General features: G+C 34.9%; 1 protein-coding gene across 1 annotated transcript; it reads left to right on the forward strand.

Moving 5' to 3' along the window:
- The first annotated feature begins 99 nt into the window (after window positions 1-99).
- LOC112574226 lies at window positions 100-19892 on the forward strand. Its single transcript, XM_025255130.1, is given in 28 exon segments — window positions 100-545; window positions 1022-1150; window positions 1629-1771; window positions 2549-2563; window positions 4332-4352; window positions 6685-6962; window positions 7465-7615; window positions 7881-8045; window positions 8221-8330; window positions 8617-8704; window positions 9074-9105; window positions 9476-9567; window positions 9782-9914; window positions 10119-10196; window positions 10539-10678; window positions 10959-11134; window positions 11660-11743; window positions 12083-12211; window positions 12214-12227; window positions 12513-12628; window positions 13236-13437; window positions 13697-13756; window positions 14239-14253; window positions 14465-14711; window positions 15094-15173; window positions 15609-15721; window positions 16467-16549; window positions 17763-19892. Coding segments are annotated over 24 exon segments (2652 nt in total). The 5' UTR covers window positions 100-545; window position 1022; the 3' UTR covers window positions 15129-15173; window positions 15609-15721; window positions 16467-16549; window positions 17763-19892.
- The last annotated feature ends 1235 nt before the right edge of the window (window positions 19893-21127 follow it).

Below are 21127 nucleotides of genomic sequence, written 5' to 3' on the forward strand. Positions count from 1 at the left end.
TTCATTAAAAAAAAAAAAAAAAAAAAAAAAAAAAAAAGCAGGCCATTTTTTCCGCCCCCCTCGGTCGCTGCGCCCTAGGCGATTGCCTAGTTCGCCTAATAGGTAGAACCGGGCCTGGTGATAAGCTTTCCATTGAGCCAGTTGTGTGCCAATGTGCGCTTTATCTCGATATATTGATCTACCATAAATATTCAGCAACTTCCTTTAAGTGCATGTATATAAATTTTTGTCCGCGAAGTTGAAGAGCTCACTCACCACGTAAACAGTGCCGGTTGCCATTGACAACATGAATATTCATGTGAAGCTATCATGGCGGCGTCATGCAGGTAGCACTTGTTACTGTCACTGCGGCACCAACTCAAATCGATGTTGTCTCCCTGTGCTTATAGGCGTGATGTGGAGTGCTGTGTTTAAAGTTCGAAGACAGTATTTTTTAAAACTTTTTTGTGCATGATTTGTTTTAAAATGACGGACGAAGCAAAAGTTACAAAAAGACTAGAATCTTGATGAGCGCCAAAACTTGATACCACGCACCAAAACTGCGAGTAAGTGGCATTAGTTAACTTTAGAAAGTGAAGGAAGTTTAATTTAAAAGTTATTCTTACCTTGAATTTCACATGTGTTTGTGTGCGCGCGCGCGTGCACGCAGAGAATAATAAAAACATGCATGCAGTTGTTTGGTAGAGGCAAATATATAGTCTCAACTTGTTCTCTCAACACACATTGTTTTATAACCCCGCCTGTCGGCACATTTTATGGCATAACGGATTGAAAGGCTTGGTCAAATGGATTTATAACATTTCGAAACCAAAGTTTTATTCATGTTACCAGAAGCTATATTATATAGTTGCCTCTTTTATGCCAGAACGGATTAAAATTTGTGGTCAAACATATTTATAACATTTTGAAACCAAATTTCGTGTTATCAGCTAGAAGTTGCCTCTGTTGGGTACAGGTATGAATATTTCGCAAGTACACTATAACAGGGACATTAATTTTTGGCAATTTATAAATCTGAAAGCATGGAGAAGGAGATGAAGATGCCTCTGAAAAAACATCAGATCACACCTGAAAGTATCATGGAGGAAACAAAGTTTGATAGGCCTAGCATTGAGGCAGATGGAGAACTGCCTAACTCCATTATTAAAAGGTTTGTTGTTTTCTATTCTGTGTTGCAATGTATAAAGTTAAGAAATATAATAATTCAATTGCTATTCTGTCAGTAAAGTTTAAAACAATTAGAGTGTATAGTGTTTGTTATGTGTGTGTTGTAATTATACTGTATTTCTGATACCAATTGAAGTGTGTTGTATGAGGTATCAGGTGAAAATAAATCTGTTGTGTTTAAATGGTAAGCAGTGCATATTCCTATGGTAAGCTTTAGTAAATTTAACATAAGTTTTGCATATTTAAAAAAATATATTTAGATACAGGTAAAATGCCTCTGGAAAAATGTAGTTATCTCCGCTTTATGGATGTTTTTTAAATTGTTATTCAACAAGAAATATATTTAATTTAATAGTTAATTTTATGTTAATTATCTCATAAAAGTAGAGTGACTTCATTGAGGTTTTTATGTTAAGGAACTGAAACTTTGATGTATGATCAGAGATCTTTTGTTACCACAGATTTAAAAAATCAAAAGTCAGCAACCGATCCATGCTACCAAAGGTAGAACACCCAAGAGGATTTGAAGCAGTTGTAAATGCAAAACATAAAGCACAGCAGTGGAAAGATTATATAACATCACGAAGAGCAGCAAAAAAACCAGGTGAATATATATATATCAGTCTTTTAATGCATGCATGGATATATATGTGTGTGGAAATATGTAAGTGAAATAAGCATTTCACAATGGACTATACATAGATGCTATACTGCTGGCAGTCTTCCCAGACCAATGCCTAGCCTTTTGTCATAGGCTGCCAGGTCTTGGTGAACCTTTTAATAGTAAACATCACGAATTACAGCAGGTCAAGGATGGACCGGAATTCATAACATCAAGGGTATACATGTACTTGCCATAGGTTTGCTTCTGAGCTATTTTTTATTTCTTTTTGGCAAGTCATCAACCTTCACTATCCTCACAAGAACAAGAAAAGGAACTTAAAAACAAATAGACCATAATGTACTTTTGTCAACACAAATACTTACATCATAGCAAAACAAAGGTCATCCGCTAATGCCTTGTTCTAGAAGTTATTGCAGAAAAATTTTTTGCTAGCCCATTCTGTATATGGTCCATGATTATCCTTATTTTCTTAGAAGGTGTGTTATATTTTGCTGGATTGATATTAAGTCTGACATGACACATTATGCAGCAAACTTGTCAAGCTGATGCCACTATAATTAGTGTCCTAAAGATACTCTCTAAGGCTTATTCAAAAGATCCTATGCTGTTTATATCATTTCAGTACAAAAATATTGTAGACTCTATTTCTTTTGTGTATTTGCACAATATTTGCAAGAAAACATTCATTTCTTTTGAATTCACAAACATTTGTGATAATTTTGCAAATATCTTTTCTTTTGGATCATCTGTGAAAAGTGCGCACACAGGCTGGTATGTACAGAACAATGTAGTCTATGGCACCTATATAGATTATGAGCACTAACTTTATAGTGTATATGATTTATCTTGCCATTTCTTGCTCTGGAAATTATACTTTCCAATTTGTTTATCTTTGTCATTATCTAATAATACAAAATGCTTTTGTAGGCTTTTGATACCAGAAGCAACCATAGTCTAGTGGTGTATCATTGTATTTGTTTAATAGTGCTATGTATAGAAGCTTCCTGTACATGTTAAAGATTTTTCAAGTAATTCTACTTGAAACAGTGTAATAGGTTTAAGTGCATATAAACATATGAATACAGAAAACAGGTTGTGGGATATACATAGTAGCATATAAGGGACTAAAATTGATATCCAAAATTCAGTAGTGTAGCTCCTCAGAAGGGTATACTTTAAGCAGGGCTTCTGCTTACGCAATAAATTGCGTACAGTATGCATTAAAAGTTCGGAGGACCCCTTCAATTTTCGTCAATGGGGTCCCATTCAAACTTGGGCGAAGAACAGGGACCCCTTCAAAATCTGAAGAAGGGGTTCCTGGGACCCCAAAGAATTTAGCCTTAGCAGAAGTCCTGCTTTAAGGTAAGATATTTTGCTCAGTTTTTTTTTTAATTTTTCCTGAATAATGTAGACAATGGATACAGATTTTGCAGGTTGACAGCTAGTATTGTTTAAAAAGCTGTTCTATGCAAACTCATTTTTTCCTTTAAATTCTTCCATAGAATAGTTATTATTTTGTAACTAAATCATCAGCATTAGTAAATATTCTGTGTTATTCTGTGTGGGGTTGATTATGCACCACAGTGAAAATCTGGATCACTGCATTCACTGACCAGGAGAAGAACAGCTCACCCTCATCCTCATCAGCTGAATCTAAAAAATATTCTGCTAGAGGTTCTGGAATAGGAAGTCCCTCAACCAGTCTCAGTGCAGGTTGAATGTTGGGGTAGACTATTTTTGTCTTCTTTACTTCATTATTCCACTGAAAAGAGGAGGAACAAAGCAGAAGTAACAGCCTTTTGTGTGGTTGTGTGGCTCTCTCCCCAACACAGGGACTGCAAATGGCATTGATGGCCTTTTGCCATTCAGCCACTATGAAAATTGTGTTGCACATGTAGCACAGCATATATGGGGGACCCAAGGCTTGTCTTAGTCGCCAGTCTTGCATCCGAAATAAAGATGATATGCCTTCTTGAGAAGTGATACTTTACTTCTGGATGGCAGATGTCACTTCCCACAAATATAGCAAACATTGTCCACAGTATTAATGCACTTTGGAGGCATTAGTGTTCTGTATTGTAACTAAATGGATAAAATAATGACAGTTTTATGTAACAGTAGCTTAAACTGTATCCCACGAAGTCTGAAATATTTTAAATGCTCAACCTTTCTTACTGGGCTATATATAGTACTTCTGACATCACCTTAGTTCAGCAGCCGCTAGTAGTAGTACTATGTTGCATCAGAAAATGATGTAATAAACTCTGGATGATGGTATTATGCAATGTGATACAATATTACATCATTCTAGGCTTATTTAGATGTTGTAACAGCCCTACTGGATAAATTTACATGGTGAAACATAAAAAATGAACTGTATCAAATATCTTCAAAACAAGAGCCAATAAAAATGTATCATGGTTATATTCGTGTTCAGCACACTAAGATACTACAGATTAGCACCTTTTTAAGTCAGTAATAATTTCAGTGTTGACCTGTGTTATTAGTGAAATATTAAGTCAAAATGTTCTTCTATTAGATGGAGAGGATCAAAATTCAGGTGTGAACATTATGATTTTATTTGTGTGGTTATGTTTTTTTCACACCATTTACAGTTAACATAAAACGTTATGTATTTATGTTTGTTTTTAACTTATTAACCATAATAATTTCTATTTTCCAAAATATTACAACTAAGTAACTGTGGTGTAACCATTTCATTTGTTGCTGTTATTGCAAGGTGGGGTGGTGGAGGAGCTTGTATGTGTGAGAATGGGCATGTTTGTGTGCATGTGAATAGGGGACATTAACGACATATAGAGCTATGGTGTGGGTTAGTGTTTTTTGAGACATTTGGGTTAGGGTTACATATAGTGTGAAAGTACCAAGAGTAAGATCCATGTGAACTGGTAATGTACACAAATTTGGGTTTTGGTTTTTTTTTAGGCTTCATTTTTGTGCAGTTTATCCTTTTCTGACCAAAATAGAAGCATATTGTGTGTGTGTGTGTGTGTTTTGTTGTTACTGCTGTTACCACATTTCGTCAATGAGTGAAATTAATGTTTGGATTTTCTTAATGTTTTAGTAAATTAATTCATTCATTTATTCTGATTCAATCTGTCTTTTATGCCATGGGCAAATTTTCACAGACTATACATAAACCAAAAAGCTCTTAGTCCTTCATAGTTCTGTGCTAAAATTTGTCACCATTATTTATCTGAATATGGATTTTGACGGATTTTTTTTTTAGCAAAAGCTTTAAAGTAGTCTTTCAAAGTAATAAATTTTGTGCTAGCCTTGAATGTACTACAAGGATCCTTTCTGGATGTCTTATGTCCACATGTTAAGGAAGGACACTGAATAACTGGTAAAAAGATATGCATTTGTCAGACCGCTTCAGACTTTAATAGCCACTAAAGCATAGCTATTGTAGCTGATAGTCCAGATAGTTACTAAGAACTGTTTAATAGGACTCCTATAGAATTACGGCCACTGAACCCAGCAGCACAAAGAGCAATTGTCTCTGCTGTTGTGAAATTTTATAGCAGTCTTTTTAAAGCAGGTTATTGACACCAAGCTTATTACTGGCTTTCTTGAAATGTATGTGTGGTGAGACATATAGTTCTTAGCCCATCTGCGATGATAATGTCGGTTGGCAACTGTGGATATATTTGTCTGAGAAAGTCAGTATCTTAAACTGTGGAAGACAGTATAATACTAAGATCAAGAAGCAAGCAGCTTTCAAATAGATGATTGTCTTCACTTGAAAGATATTTGGATTAAAAAGATCAGTTTGTGGGTAGTTTATTTGATTCAACAGGTCATGTTTGCAGATGAAAACATAAAGGCTTTGGATTTTTGATTACCTTTTTTCCATTTACTGCCAACAGTATTGCAAACCTACTACACCCTGCAAAAATCAAAACAAAACATTAACTCATTTCTTATGTTGATCTGCTCAGAATTCGTTTGCTTTTACTACATAGGATAAACTCTTTTATGACATTTCATAGGCCACAGTTTCTTCTATTATTCACCTAAAGTCTTTGGTAATAATGTATTGTTTTGGGTAGTAAGTGTTGTTTCAAGAAACGTTCACTAGCAAAATTATTGGAAGACATAGCTAGGACATGACAGCAGAGTACTGTTAGTTTGGTGGTGGCTAGTGATGTTTTTTTTTTTTTTGCTTACTCGTTTATTTTGTTTGTGCCTAACCTAATAATCAACTGATTAAAAAAAATAGTAATTTACATTATGTTCTGTGTATGCTGTAGACATATCTAGTATCACATGTATTGCCTGGTACTTAAATACTTAAAATTTGAGTTTTTCCATTTTTGTAAAGTATTCATCTTTTAATATTTTAATTGTGTGATTGGTTTAACTAAACAAATTCATATCTAAGAGAAAGTGTACATATGTAATTAAAGAAATCTGTGTGAAGATTCTGATAGTTTTAATGAAATAAAAGAACTAAAAAACTGACTTTAATTAGTCCCATTCTTTTATTTGAGATCTTAACCCTCTTAGCATGATGGGCCATAATCATAGCTTTGCCAGGAAGCATGGGGAAGGCAATTTTAATTACTTTTCTTGCAAAGTTCAAGTTTACTCCTTTCCAAAAATGTATAAGTTTCTTGGTCTAATGTTTAGCTTAGAGCAGCAATAATTAAAAACAAATTTCACCTTTGTCGTCTTCACAGTCCAGTTATAAGCCAGTCATTGTAATGTTATATTTTTGTCTATCAAAACTCGCTTCTGGATATAACTTTTTGTTTACATTTATTTGCCACTGAATTATCCTTATTTAAGATAAGTGGCAGCATTATCTAACTGGGAAAGACTGAATGCATGCAATCTTTATTTTCCTCTACAATGTGCTGTTTCTGTAGCTGGTCTTTCTGAAGATGAAGTACCTACAGGTGGCATTGGTCTTGATGGCATACATGATGACTTTATTACCAGACACATTCTTGAGAAAAAAGACAACCATAATGTGAACATCAGCATGGTTATAGACAGTAATGTGGCACTGATTCAGCATTTTTCTAAAATGGGTCAGTCAAAAGATGTCAATGCTTCTATCAATCTTGAATTTGTGAATTCAATGCTTTCGAATGGAGCAGATGTCAATGTCACGGACAAATTGGGACAGACCATCCTCCATGAGGTGAGAATTTTTTTACTTTTTTTTGTAACTTTGTGGTTGAAACAAATAACTGCTTAAATTGTGATGAATGCACTGTTAATAAATGCAGTCTGATGATCTTGTAGTGATATCAACTTATTTAGATCATTTCTAGAGATGGATCATTTCTAGAACATGGACAGACATTGCAATTGGTATATTTCAGTTAAGAAGATTGCTTTTGCTGTGAATTATAAGTTTCTAAATATTTTCTATATATATCAGCACAAGTATCTGATTATATATTCAGTCACATTAAAAAAACCATGAAATATATATATGTTTGTATAGTGATGTCCCTTATAGATCATTCAGGAAGCTACGGTAGTTCCCCGTAGTTGAAAATATTTTTCCTCTGAATGAAAGGGGTAAAAAGAAGTATGTTGATTACTTCACGGTGTTTGCAGGTGTAATCTGCACAGTTTGATTTGCAATGGTTAATTTTTTAAAATTTCTTTTGTCTTTCCACAACCTCTGACTGTAGGCTGTAAGAACATGGCATGTTGATGTTGCAAGATGGCTGATTGAACATGGGGCCGATGTGAACAGAACTGATCACTTTGGTCGTACCCCACTTCATGTAGCTGCTGCTGTTGACTGTCCAGAGGCAGTGAACATCCTGATTGAGAATGGAGGTATGTATAGCTTTTAAATAGCAAAGGTCAAATTAGCCCTTCTTTTCATTTCAGCATTCATTAAGAGTATGTGAATTTCTGCATTCCAGCTCAGTTGTTGGTTGACTTAAATGAAATGGGTACAAGTTTCACAAAATCTGAAACAGTAACTGTTATTTATAAACAAATTTCTTGTTATAAAACATGTTTAACACTGTGATTTCTCATATCTAAATTAACATCTGTCTCCTCATTGTATCTTTGCTTCATTCTTTCCTGTCAACAGCTCAAAAAGAAGCTGAGACAAAAGGAGAAAAACAAACACCAGTCTTTTATGCAGCCAGATCTGATGCTGCAGACTCATTAAGAGCTTTGATAAAGAAAGGATGCTTATACAAAGTTGTCAGGGACTACAGAGGACGAACTCCTATTCACATTGCAGCAGAGTTAGGTAAGATTCAAAGGATTTGTTTGAACATTCATAATGATAGGTGTTACTCCTTTGTGAGCATAATTATGTGCTATATAAATCACATGTCTCTTATTATTATGAAGTAAATAGTCTGTTTACAAAGTATAGTTTCAGCAAATAATATGGCACATGATCACCACTGCTTGCATTTCAGATCGAAGCGAGACAGCAAGACTATTGTTGGAGCTAAATGCATCAGTAGGTGCAAGTGATAATCATGGACAGAAAGCCATCACATGGATGATTACAAAGATGCCTCCAGTGGTTAGTATGGGTTCGTGCTGCATGGGACAGAGATATATAGCTATCATAGTCTTGTGCACAAAGATAAGGACTCAGAATTTTGCATAACGTTTTTATTAATGCATGTCTTGCTACCATAAGTTGACTTCATTTCCACCAATCATTTCTTTGCTCACAATCAAAAACATTAAAGCTGCAATTCATAAAACCACAGTATTTTAGTGTTTTTTTAAACTTTTGTAACTTTTCAGTTGTTTTAGTTCATAAATTACTAAAAAATCTATTTAAAAAGTCAATATTTTTTCAGGCAAAAGAAGCTCTCAACCAGTTCCGTGTTGTTGATCGTCACACAAGAAAACAGCGATATTTTCTCAATTTTATTGTTCAAGACAGAAGTAAGCATATGCACGTGATAAAATGTCACTAGATTCTGCTGTTGATAGAATTTATCTGGCCAAGTAATTCTTTCTTGTGCAACTTTATCCAGAACAAGCCAATCATATATCATATCAGCAGAAACTGAACCATATATTGAAGATTTTACTCTGTAAACTTTTTATGAAAATTTGTTTATACTCAGTATCACATAGCAAACAATACAAGTGATTTTACTTTCCAATCTAATGTTTAATTTTCATGATCAAGAGTCTTCTGCCCTTAAGTGAACTAAATTATTTGGATTGGATAAAAGCAAAGATTTATACTGCAGTGAAAAAAATTCAAAATGATTGCTCAAATGTTGGTCTTTACTGTCTCTCACACAGATACAGATCCTTCAAACCGAGGCCAGACACCAGTATGTAACATATTTTGTTTGAAAGACACCAGTATGTAGCATATGTTTTGTAGACACCAGTCTGTAACATGTTTGGAAGACACCAATATGTAAAATATTTTGTTTGGTAGATTTTTTTATTTCTGAAGGGGAAAAATAATATAGTGCTCCTTAAAAAAATGATGAACCAAATAAAAAAATCAGCTATATAACGTGGCAGGAATGTGATACATTACTTCTTTTGTACAATTGTATATATAAATGGTTTAGCTTTTTGTCGACTCATTTGATTTTGTTTTAAATAATTGGAACCACTATAGGTGTCTGTTGCATTGTTAATCATTTATACCAAAATGACAAAATATGATGTTTTGTTATTAACTTTGTGCAGCTAGGTGTTGCAGTTGCTTACAGACAGTATGACTTACTAATGGACGTAACATTCAGGCGATTTTTAGATTTACAGTGGACTAAGTTTGCCAGGTGAGTGTTATTCTACAAAGGTGTTTACAATTATTCTGGACAAAGAAATCATGTTTGTGATGGACAGAAAAGGCTATTCTCCAGCTTTGAAAAGGATTTTTGCATTTGACATGAACATACTATCTTTGTGGTTGTTTTTGATATCTGTATTGTGCAGATTGCTTTGTAATTAGTTTTGGTCAATATTACAAATGTTAATTTATCTGTTTGCTAGGTTCTGGGCTGTGTGGACACTAGTGGTCAACTTCTTCTACATTGTTATTTGGACAATCATAGGAATTGTTGTGGAGTATGACAAACGCCACATTTACACCTTTCCAGAAGATGGGTATCGGATTTTCCTTTGGGTAAATTATTCTTTTTTAATTTGCATTTTAGTAAATATTTGTAAATAAATATACCTTGCAATCTTTAGCATGAGTAATTATAAGAAATGGATGCTTTGATGACATACACCAAAAGGATTTGAAAACTGCAGTAAAAAATGTTTTTCACTTGTGCTTTCATAGAGAGTTTAATAGCACTTATGTTATTTTTTGTTATATTTTCAGATTCTTGCTGTGGTCTCGACAATATGGCAGATAATTGATGAGATCAGAGAGTATTTCCGGTCCCAGCAGAGTCATAAAGTGAGCATTTTATATATATATAATCTGTTCGAGATGCTAGTCACACTAAAGGTAGATAAATAAAAGCTTATATATTCTGATGGCTGATGTAGACCAACTAAACTTTTCTTTTTTATTATAAAATATGTAGTTGCAGAAGAAATGCATCTATTAACTATCATGAAGGCGTAGAATTTGTACTGTATATTGTCCACTTTGCCTATATACTTCAATTTTGTAGATGTTGGATGTAGGTGTTTATAAGAAATGCAGATAAATTAATGTGGATATGCACATGCCTGAACATGAATATACCTTTTGGTTCCCCCAATGACTTACTGGAATTTTTTTAAAAAAAAACAGAAGTGGGAAGACTGGCGGACAGAGTCTATAAAACAAGACTTGAAGTACTGTCATCCACAATGGCCAGAAGAAGAGCAATATCTCAAGTCTGAGATGACAAACCTGGAAGACCTTAGCCCAAAATATTTCAGCGATGCATGGTCAGCTCACTAAATTTCCTTTAAAATGCTGATGTTGCATTTCACTGCCTGTTATTATGATGCATTAAACACATAGGCATTATACAGTAAAATTAATATTAAAGTTGGTGCTGTGATGTATGTGTGCTTTGCTCAGAAATCTTTATGAAATGAAAGACTAACAGATATTTCAATCTTCACGGTGCACTTGCATTTTGTTTTTTTCATAGAAGTTATTTGGTTGTAATTCTTTTCCATGTAGATGCACTAAATGCCTGGAGAAATTTTGAATAACTTTCAGGAATGTCTTTGACTGGATCTGCTATGTTCTACTCATCATCTGCATCATCACTCACTTAGTGGACATCTTTGCTCACACTGATGGCATTGCTCAAGCCCACATCCGCTTCATGTCTGTCACGATTATTGTCTTATGGCTCCGCCTCATGAAAAGTGCCCGTGCTTTTGCACTGTTAGGTAGGAATGCACAAAGATCAAACTGCTTGTAATCAAATCATCTAATACAATCTCATTCTTAAAGAGTTTATCTTTTTCACCCAAGGAAATGTCTCTTAACAAAGTGGATTTGTGATTATTTAGTTCCATTTTATTCCTTCCATATCATAGTTTATTTGATGTTTACTGTTTAGAAGACTCTGAAAAATATCTACATATTGACCAGTTTTCAGAGTGGAAAGGAAGTTTTCAGTTAATTGCAGCACTCATTACACATCTTCAACATTTTTATGTAGTATTGTGGATCTAGTCCATAAGTAAATATACTTTTACACAAGATTTCTTTCTGTGACTTAGTGTGATAATAAAGGCAGGAACTTGAGTTTAAATAAGGTTTATAAGGCTTAGATAGTAACAGTGTGCTTTAAAAGGTTAAGTCTAGAGCAGATGGTTATTGTAGAATGTAGAGCATCATGTTCTTCAGAGGAAGAATTGTTATATATTTAGTTTAGTTTTTATAATACTTTGACAAAATTGCCATTTCAGGTCCATTTATTGTCATGCTGGGACACATGCTGAAGGACTGTGCTAGATTTCTTTTCTTATACCTGGAATTTTATATTCCTTTTAGTGAGTACAGTTTTTTTTCCTCCATGTTCAAGCAGGAAAATGAAGAACAATTTTTCAAAATAGACACGACAGTTGAATCTGTAATGTTTATGTATCACCCTTGTAACACACACATATGGCAGCAGCAGTGTAACCAGCATTGACATCTTTAAATCTTCACAATGTTTATATTGAATTTATCTCTAAATTAATTTCTGGGACCTTTCTAAACAGATTTTTTTCCTTTAACATACTTAATAATTATGAGCTTTGCATACCAAGTCCTAACCATATCTTTCTAAGAATGAATCGGGGAAAATGATCTTTTGCTTTTCTGTTAACCCCATATTTTGCTTACAGTGGCTGTCTTCTGGATGACATATGGAGGCACAAAGCAGAGCAGGACTAACTCAAGTGTTGAAGTTGTAGTCAGCGGGTTTGAGTATCCAGCTGAACTCTTATTCAGCCTTCTGAGGCTAACGCTTGTAGATGCTATGACTATGAGGTAGGTATATATGTGGTTAAAGAATATCAGATCCCTTTTGTCTCCACTGTGCTTAAAGATGGACCTGTTCATAAGATATTCCTATGCATGAGTTTTTTTTGTGTTTGTTCTCTGATAGGTTTGTTTTTGTACTAGCTATATTTTTTCCTGAATGGGACAACTAAACTAGTTTTCCCCATCAGCGTTTAAATTAACCTATTTTTCTTTTTATGTAAGCTGTTTCCTCATGAGTTAAGGTTTGGAAGGTAGCAGGAAAGCTCTTGTATTGTGACATTTTGATTGCAGAACATGAAGGAAGTGTCTGATTGGTTCACAGATATCCTTCTGGCAGCATGGTTCCTTCTTTCATCCATTTTATGTTTGAACTTGTTTATTGCTCTTCTGTCGGACACATTCCAGCGGTAATCTGAAATCATTCTGTTGACCTCAATGAATACATCTAGGCATAAAAGTAATGATGATCGAGAATTTTATTGTTCTTTGTGCTATCAGTTACATGTTTTATTATTCCTATTCACATAAAATTGAGGTACTAAAATGTGTCAGCAGAAGCATCTTTTATATGTAATCCTTAAATGTTTTTGTTTGGGACAAATGATTAAGAACTTAGAATCCATTGCATCTGTATGTATGTGGATGTGAATTCTTGGCTGTGCATATGTGAATGTGTGCACATGTAAGTGGATGTGTGGAATTGTATGTGTAGATATGTATGTACATGCTTGGATGTACATGTACATGTGTGAATGTATGTGTGGATTTGTATGTGTCGATGTGTATGCGCATATGTGTGTGTATGTGTATGTGTACATGTGCATATGTGGAAGTGAGTAAAGATGTATGTTGGTATATGTATGTGTTCTTCTGTAAGTGCATGTGTGGATGTGTAAATGAATGTGTGGAATTGTAGATGTGTATGTGCATGCACAAGACAAGAAGAAAGACAAATCATGTTGGAGATGTATACTGTTAAGTTACTCCAAAATCTATTATTTTTGTCCTGAACAGTGTGTATGACAATGCTCAGTCAAATGCAGTTATGCAGCGAGCGATCATCATCCTGAACATTTGGGAGGGACTTTCTGCAAACCAGAAGCAAAAGTTTTTTAACTTCATAGATGAAACCTGTTCCCCCCTGGAAGAATACTATGATGATGACTTAACTCATAGTGATGAAGATGACTTGAAAAAAGTTACTTTTCAGATAAAGGTATCTCATTTTGTCCAGTGCACTGCTGACTACAGTCACCATGAATTAACATTGATCACTCATTAGACATTATGTGTGTATATGTGTGTGTTTTTATCCACACAGAATAACACACGGGTGAGAAATGTTTCTTGATGCTCCATATTACTAATTATTTTACTTTTATTTCTTACCATAATTTGTACATTATAAAATAGCTGGTACTTACTATAAAGCTTGTGATCTTTAAAATTATTAGTGGTTTTTGCTTGAATTTTAGGATTCACTTGATGAGTTCACGGAATCTTTCAAATTGCATTTTGGAGACCCACACTCCCTGGTTTGTATATCATCTATATTTCTTCTGCATTTCCTTACCTAACATTTAGTTTATGCATGGATGCGTAAAGGTAGATTAATTGCTGTCTGTTTGCCAAGACCAGCGCTTAGCCTCTTACGAAGTTCTCCGCAATTAGTCTCAGCGAGCATAAACAAAGAATGTGACTATACCAGAAGCTTTTTACAAACATGCCTCATTTTAGTACTTAATCTGAAATGTGAATAAGCTGGAAGCTTTGTATTCACCTGCCTCGTTTTAGTAGTTAACTGGAAAAAATCGTCTGCCAGCAGTCCAGTAATACAAGTTCGTGGTTGATGTATATGAAGTTGTTTTGGGTGCATAGATTATTTGTCATACTCATTTCCGTATAAATGTTAAAGAGGAAGGAAGTTGATTGGAAAGGGTAAACGTTTGAAAAATTATGATGGGAAGGAAAGATGAACTGTGTACTAATGGTTTTTTTTGTGTGTGTGTGTGTGCAGCTTGGAGACCTTCAGGTATGTCCATCTGTATGTGTATCTATTTTTGCAGATCACTATTTTGAGAAAAAAAATCCTGAGTGACAAACATTGTCCATAGCAAATGAAAAACATCTGGACTCATGAACTGATTTTAAATTTAAAAATACACTTAAAACATGTCTCCTTTTTACTTTCTGTACTGGAATATCTTACTGCAGTCAATTAAGAAAATAAATAACTTTCTCAGGAAGAAAACACACCTTCAGGAGATGGCAACCCAAAAGGCAGAAATACAGGTGAAAGTAAAGACAAAAGTGTGGAAAGTTTCAGAGCAAGAGGAGGCATTTTGACAAGTGATCGTTTTAATCAAGAAATATCTGCCCTTCAAGCCACAGTAGACAAGCTGCAGCAACATCAATCACATTTCATGGAAATGTACCTGCGAGACATGGGCAGCATTCAAGAATTGCTCAAATATCTGAAAGGTGCACAAGGTGAGTGAAATGGCCCACATTCATAAGACTCATGTCACCAAGCAACAGCATAGAAAATACAAGAAAAGCAACATAATGTTGAAAGACCAATCAAATTTATCTTTTTTGTATTACTCTTTGTGCATGAAGCACATTTTATACACTTATCAGAAGACAGTTAACCTGACTAATAACGACAGCAATGACCTTAGTGCTGATGATCATAGTCTACCTGTACCTGTACACACATGAACACACTTGAAAATACATATGTGTTGTTACACAGCCACACACACAAATACATACCAATTGTTCAAATTTTGATTATCGGAATACTTCAGCAATAAAGAAACACTTTCCTTTAAAACGGTGCAACTGTTGCAATTTATCTTTTTTTTTTCAGCCAGTACTCTGGGGAATAGTTTTCAGTCAAAATGAAAGTCATCCCATTGCTGGGTCAAGTGATTGGCAAATGGATAATAAGTATGTTTAATCTTGTGGAATTTCTTATTATTGACTTATTACTGTCTTTACTCTCTTCAAACACCCACCTCTGTGTGAAAGAGAGATGCACTGTTTTCCACATGGATCTGTATTTGGCGATCATATCTCTATAGCAGATTGTCACCCTATCAAAAATATCTTTTAGGCATATTATGAAATTGTGTAAAGAATCACCTATCCTGAAAATACAGTAGATTTACCCAAACATTGTCTCTGCTCTTGAAGTTCAAACTAATCTGTCCCTTATATTTTTTTCTCCGACTACTGTTGTAGACAGGCTATACTGACTAACCCTAACCCTCACTATCAGAATTCAAAATGTTGACATGGTACAGAGATGAAACTAAGAAATGTTTTTAAAATGACTGTTCTTTTCATGTGCATTTTTCATTAAGACATCAGTTTTTCCTTCAGCACTGTGTCTGCACTGAAACCCAAAAAAAGAAAGAAAAGAAAACCAGACCCACCTATACCTCTGAGTGTTGAATTGCTAGAAATTCCTGGGTCAGCTCATGGATCAGGCCGTGGTAAGTTTTTGCATTTGTAAAAAAAAAACTAAAATGATGCCTGCATAATCTTATTTCAAGTTTAGGAAGAATACTCATTTATGGGCTTCAAAATTCCTTTGAGTGTGTATGTAAACATTTATATAATTGCACCCAGAAATGCCTCTATCTTTAAGATGCCTTTTATTCTTTGAACATCTTATAACCATTAGAATGGTTGCTGTGTCATAGCACAAACATCTGTTGTTTTCTTAAGACTTTTTAATCTCAGTTATTTTAATTTGAAAAATGATTATCATTTTGACTTATCTTTAATAGTGCTGTCTCTGAGCATGACTTGCCAATTAACAAATAAATATAGGTGTAGTGGGGGCGCTTGTTTGAGACAGCATGTACTGCTGGCAATCCATTATAATTCTTTCCCTCTGCTCTGCTCACCCCTTCTCCTGTACCTCAGTTGGTCCTGTGAATGGCTCAGCGGGTGACATAACATCCAAAACTGAGTATAAATAGCAGAGCACACTACTGAGAGAGAAGCCATGTGATCCAGAATTGAACAACACACTGTAGGAAACTCTTGCCATAATCATGGTCTTATGAGAATTCCAAGGTTGGCTAAATGCAGGTGTACAGCAGATGGCAAAAGAAAAAAACCCACATATAATCAATTATAAAGTGAATATAGCATATAGAAACCAGCATCAGAGTTTATAATAATGAATTTTTCTTCCTCTGTTACTGGCTTTGTGGCTGGATTCTAATGCAGTCTCCAGTGCTTTTGAGCAGCTCCAAGAAGAGGAAGGAACTATTCCTGGTGCTGCTTTTGAGTCTGTTACTAGCATAGAGAAGGTATGTATAGCTAATGTTTGCTCAGAGATTCATTATTGCTTACATGATTACCATCTTTGAGTGTTTATTATGAATAATTTAAAGAGCATCAGCTGCATGCAAATCATTATTAGAATCTTGTTTTCTTGAAATCAGTAGCCAAAATAGACAAAATTTCAATTTCATGTACAGCCATATATAATTTGGGAATAAAATATTTTCCTCCTGTCTTTCAACTGGTATGTTACCTGGCTCATTATACTAACCAAACCTGTGATGATCAGGAGGCATGCAGTCAAAAAAGTACTTAATGTAACATATGTACATAAATATGCATATATATATTTTGCATATATAAACATTCAAGTGACCAAGGTAAGGTTCAGTTAACAAAGGTATATAAGCTCCAAAGGTAGACCTTCTATGGTGCTGGTAGCAGAGTGAGACAGCCAGTGGAGTGGAGCAGTGCAGCTGTGTATCATAAGCATATGACAGAATAGACAGAACTGGGCCGAGTACTGAGCCTTGAGGGACGCCACAAGAAGGTGGAGCAGGGCAAGATGTTTGATATCAAAAATAACATAGTCTGGGTCCTATTAATGAGATAGGAGTTGAACCACGCTAGTGCAGGTCCAAAAATCCCATAGAGGGTGCGTAGTCTATGAAGGAGCAGAGAGGGGTCGATTGTGTCAAATTCAGCAGGCGGGTCCAGTAGAGAGTAAGGCAGAAACATCACCACTGTCAAGGGCAGTTAATATATCCGTGGTCACTTTAATTACAGTAGATTCGATATTGTGAAAAGGTCTATATGCTGACTGAGCTAGGAAGATGAACTGGTGCTCTTGTAAGTTGGTCCAGAGCTGTGTCAAAACTACTTTCTCTATGATCTTAGATATATATATATCAATAGGATACACACAACATAAAAATTAAACCCAGGCTCAGCAAGAAAAGTAATGTCTGCTTGGTCACTAGGATGAGAACTATAATCTACCCAGTATTTTCAGAAGTTTTCTGTAGAAACTGCATAAATATTAAATAGGTAGTAAAGACACTTTTTTGCAGCCTTATGCTCCATGAGGAGTAACAAGGAATAAACTAACTAAAACTAAAGAAACTTTTATGTTCTTGTTTTAATTTAAGGATATTTTAATTTTTTTAATGGTTTTATATTATACATAACATGGTATACATAAGTGATTGGATTTTAAGATTATCTTTGATTTTATTGCAGATGTTTGGGAAAGATGGCTCTTCACAGTGCTAACAACAGAATGTTACCTCTCACCTGAAGGCCTTTTACATCTGTTGTAGTAAACGCTCACCACATCATATATTGCATCACTTTTACCATGTAGGAAAAAAAGTTACAAGAACTTTTGCCAGAACCCTAACTTTCAGCAAAGCACATTTCACATTAACCAAGTTAGGTATATCTTTTTCAACTTTTCTACAACAGATTATTCTTATGTGCCAACATGATCTCATATAGCTATGTATTGATTTTATTTTTAAAATATTTAGATTTTAAAAAATTATTTGAGTAAAACCATGACCTGTTTCTTTGCTACACCAGTCACTGTAGCTTTGTAGCATATGTAACAAATCCTCTGGTCTCTACATAATTAGACAAATAAAATCATACACTGAATGTATTTATTATCAACTACTTTTCTGATTAAGCACCATTTTTAGAAATTGTTTAATAATAATAAATGTAAAATTTGTAAAGCGCATACACCCCTAAAGAGTTTAAGGATTATTTTATTATTATTAATTATTTTCATAGTCTTTTAGTTCGTTTTTATTCATTCTTGTTTTACTTAATTGTTTGCACATCATCTTCCATCATCCCTTAACTGGTACTAGCTGATCACCAGTTAAACTGGCCATAAGATAGGCTGTTTGGATGACAGACCCTAGCCTTGCCTCTGACATACCTCATCCTAAGCTCAGTGTTGGCCCAGGCGGCAAAGCATATCATAGGGGTGACCATTACCTTTTCCTTTGGCAGCTTGCCTTCTGAACTCCTTTGGGATATTTTCGCCTGAGTCTGTTCATGTGTACAAAATGCACTGGATGGCCATTACTAGCGGTGGAACAGGGGTAGTTGAGTAGAGGTCTGGGAGGTCTTGCTTTCATCACTGCATATGAAAACACATAACACTCATGTTTCTATAGCCTACTTAAGACTGCACCTTATGGAGGACACGAAGAGCTCATGTTTTTCCACTCACAGGATTTGGAACTTGCATTAGCAGAATGCACTTCGGTGCATTTTACCAGCTTTCCATTCTCCTGCTGGAGGAAACAAGTATTCAACCAGCTTTGTTTTGCTGGTTGCTCAAGAGATGAATTCATCTTTTCTGCTAGCAATCAAAATTTTCCTCCATTGTTTGCACATAACAGGAACTACCTTTCATCAGGATTAAAGTTGTCTGTAGTGCAAAGCCTTGACTACTTCTGTGCTACCTCCATCTACATTTAAGAGAGAAAAATAAGTTGTTGAACTAGGGCCAACATTTGTCACTTGTTTTTTTTTAAGGCTATGAATTATGAATTTTCAATTGGCACTTACATATGACTGTCACATATTCTATCCTTCATTTTGTGGCTGTGACTAGTTATAAAGAACGTATGTTTTTGCAAGTTTGTCCAAATCAGTAATTCTAGGTAGTTCTCTCATTAATTGGTATTAAATTGTATATTTTTTTAAATTTATCTTGACCCAAATGCAGAAAGCGAAGGGATTATTTTTCAGCTAGATACTGTTTGGTTTGTTTCATTCTAAATCTGTAAATAATGTCTTTCACAGTTGTTTTTCCAGTTGTGAGTCAGGCCTACAGCAACTGAAGTGATAAATGTTGACATTGTTTAGTTTCTAGACCCATTAAAAAAAACTGTTCAGAATTGCAAAGTTGCTTTATTGAATAATCCCCCTTTCTTCTGTTGACATTTTACAAACTACCAAAAATATTAATAAGAGTTTAATGCTTGATGCCTTCATTTAGGTGCTAACCTTTTTAACATCAGTGCTGCATGCTTATGTAATAAATTTTTCCATTTATATTGTATAAGTACATGTGATTTTATGTGGCAGAGGTGGTTCTGCTACTGTTGTTTGGCCAAGAAATTCTGGATTTATAATCTGCCTTTTGATAACAAATCAAAGCAGGCTGTGATTGTTACATTAAAGAATACATTTTTAAACGCCAAAAATTGCCTTGTGACAGTCTTACAGCTATTATCAATTGTTAATATTTTGATCACTTACACTACCCTATTCTGAGATTTGAAATCATATTGAGTGATTTGTATTTAAATCACTGTGTGAAAAGAATGAAAACTAAAATAAATATTTTAAACTTTTAAGTATTATGGTGTTTATTTTTGAAAACATTTATGTTGTGTGGGAGATTGTATTCATTACCATATAGAGGCATCAAACTGTTAAGTATATTGCTGACTAGTGTTGACCCTCAGTGGTCATTACTGCTAAACTCTGTGTATGTGGTTTACATGGGTGATACAATTTTTCCATGCAGAATTTCCTCTTAACCACTGTTACTGGACCTATTTAGCTTTTTGTCCCTATGACCCACTAATAAAGTATGTAATAGTTTGTCACCTACACACACTCTCTCTTGCATGCATACACACAGACATGCATAAAATTCAAGAGACAAAACAAAAGAAAGAATAATCAGGCCTATCTTATACATATGCACATACATACTCACTACCCCTCTTCTTCACTTGCTCTTTCCCTTGCTCATAATCACAGAGACAGATACTGCCTCACAGACTGCAAAAGCACACATTCAACTGGTATTGGTTCTGACATGAGTTATAGCAGAATTCAGGAAGGCTATCAAACGGGAAGTTCTGGCCCAGACAAGTCTATATCTGACCATTAAACAGAACAGGCACTGGCCAGGTGGGAAGCACCTGCACAGACGGGCATAGATTGTGTGATTTGTGTCCACAGGTTGTAGCTTACATCCGATGCATCAGCATGTGCGCCACCTGGTTGAGTAGGACTTTTTGTTTTTGGGTAGGACTGCTGTACTAGACGTCAGTACACTGTTGATCACTGCCCGATAAAAGTGGACCAGAATGTCCCATTTTATGCCAAATTTCTTCAGCTGGCAGAGAAAGTAAATTAGAATTATATGTTTAGACTTTACTATAATTTCTTAACTGCAAATGTAAATAATGAATCTAGGCTTACATATTACCAGTAATGATTGTTACAATCTGTCTCATGACTCAGAAAAATTGCATTCGCAAGCACACAGGCAGCCAAAACATTCAGCTGTCATTTATATGTGCATGTTAATGATAATCAATTTGTAAAGAGTGATTTTGATGACAAATTAATATGAGTAACCAAGCTGATTGTGTATCATATCTTTATAGCAGGAGTAGTTTAAAGGGAGAGAGATAAAGACTGGGGTTCTCATCTTTGATGATACCAGCTGTCTTTTTAGCAGTCGTTCAAAGAACAGCTTCTATGATGAATCACATGTTGATATTATGGTAGCTAGTTAGCTTTAAGCAGAGGGTCTGTTCATTAGTTTCAGCTCACAGGTGGACAAG

The sequence above is a fragment of the Pomacea canaliculata genome, linkage group LG10 (genome assembly GCF_003073045.1).
Source record: "Pomacea canaliculata isolate SZHN2017 linkage group LG10, ASM307304v1, whole genome shotgun sequence".
Taxonomy (NCBI): Eukaryota; Metazoa; Mollusca; class Gastropoda; order Architaenioglossa; family Ampullariidae; genus Pomacea; species Pomacea canaliculata.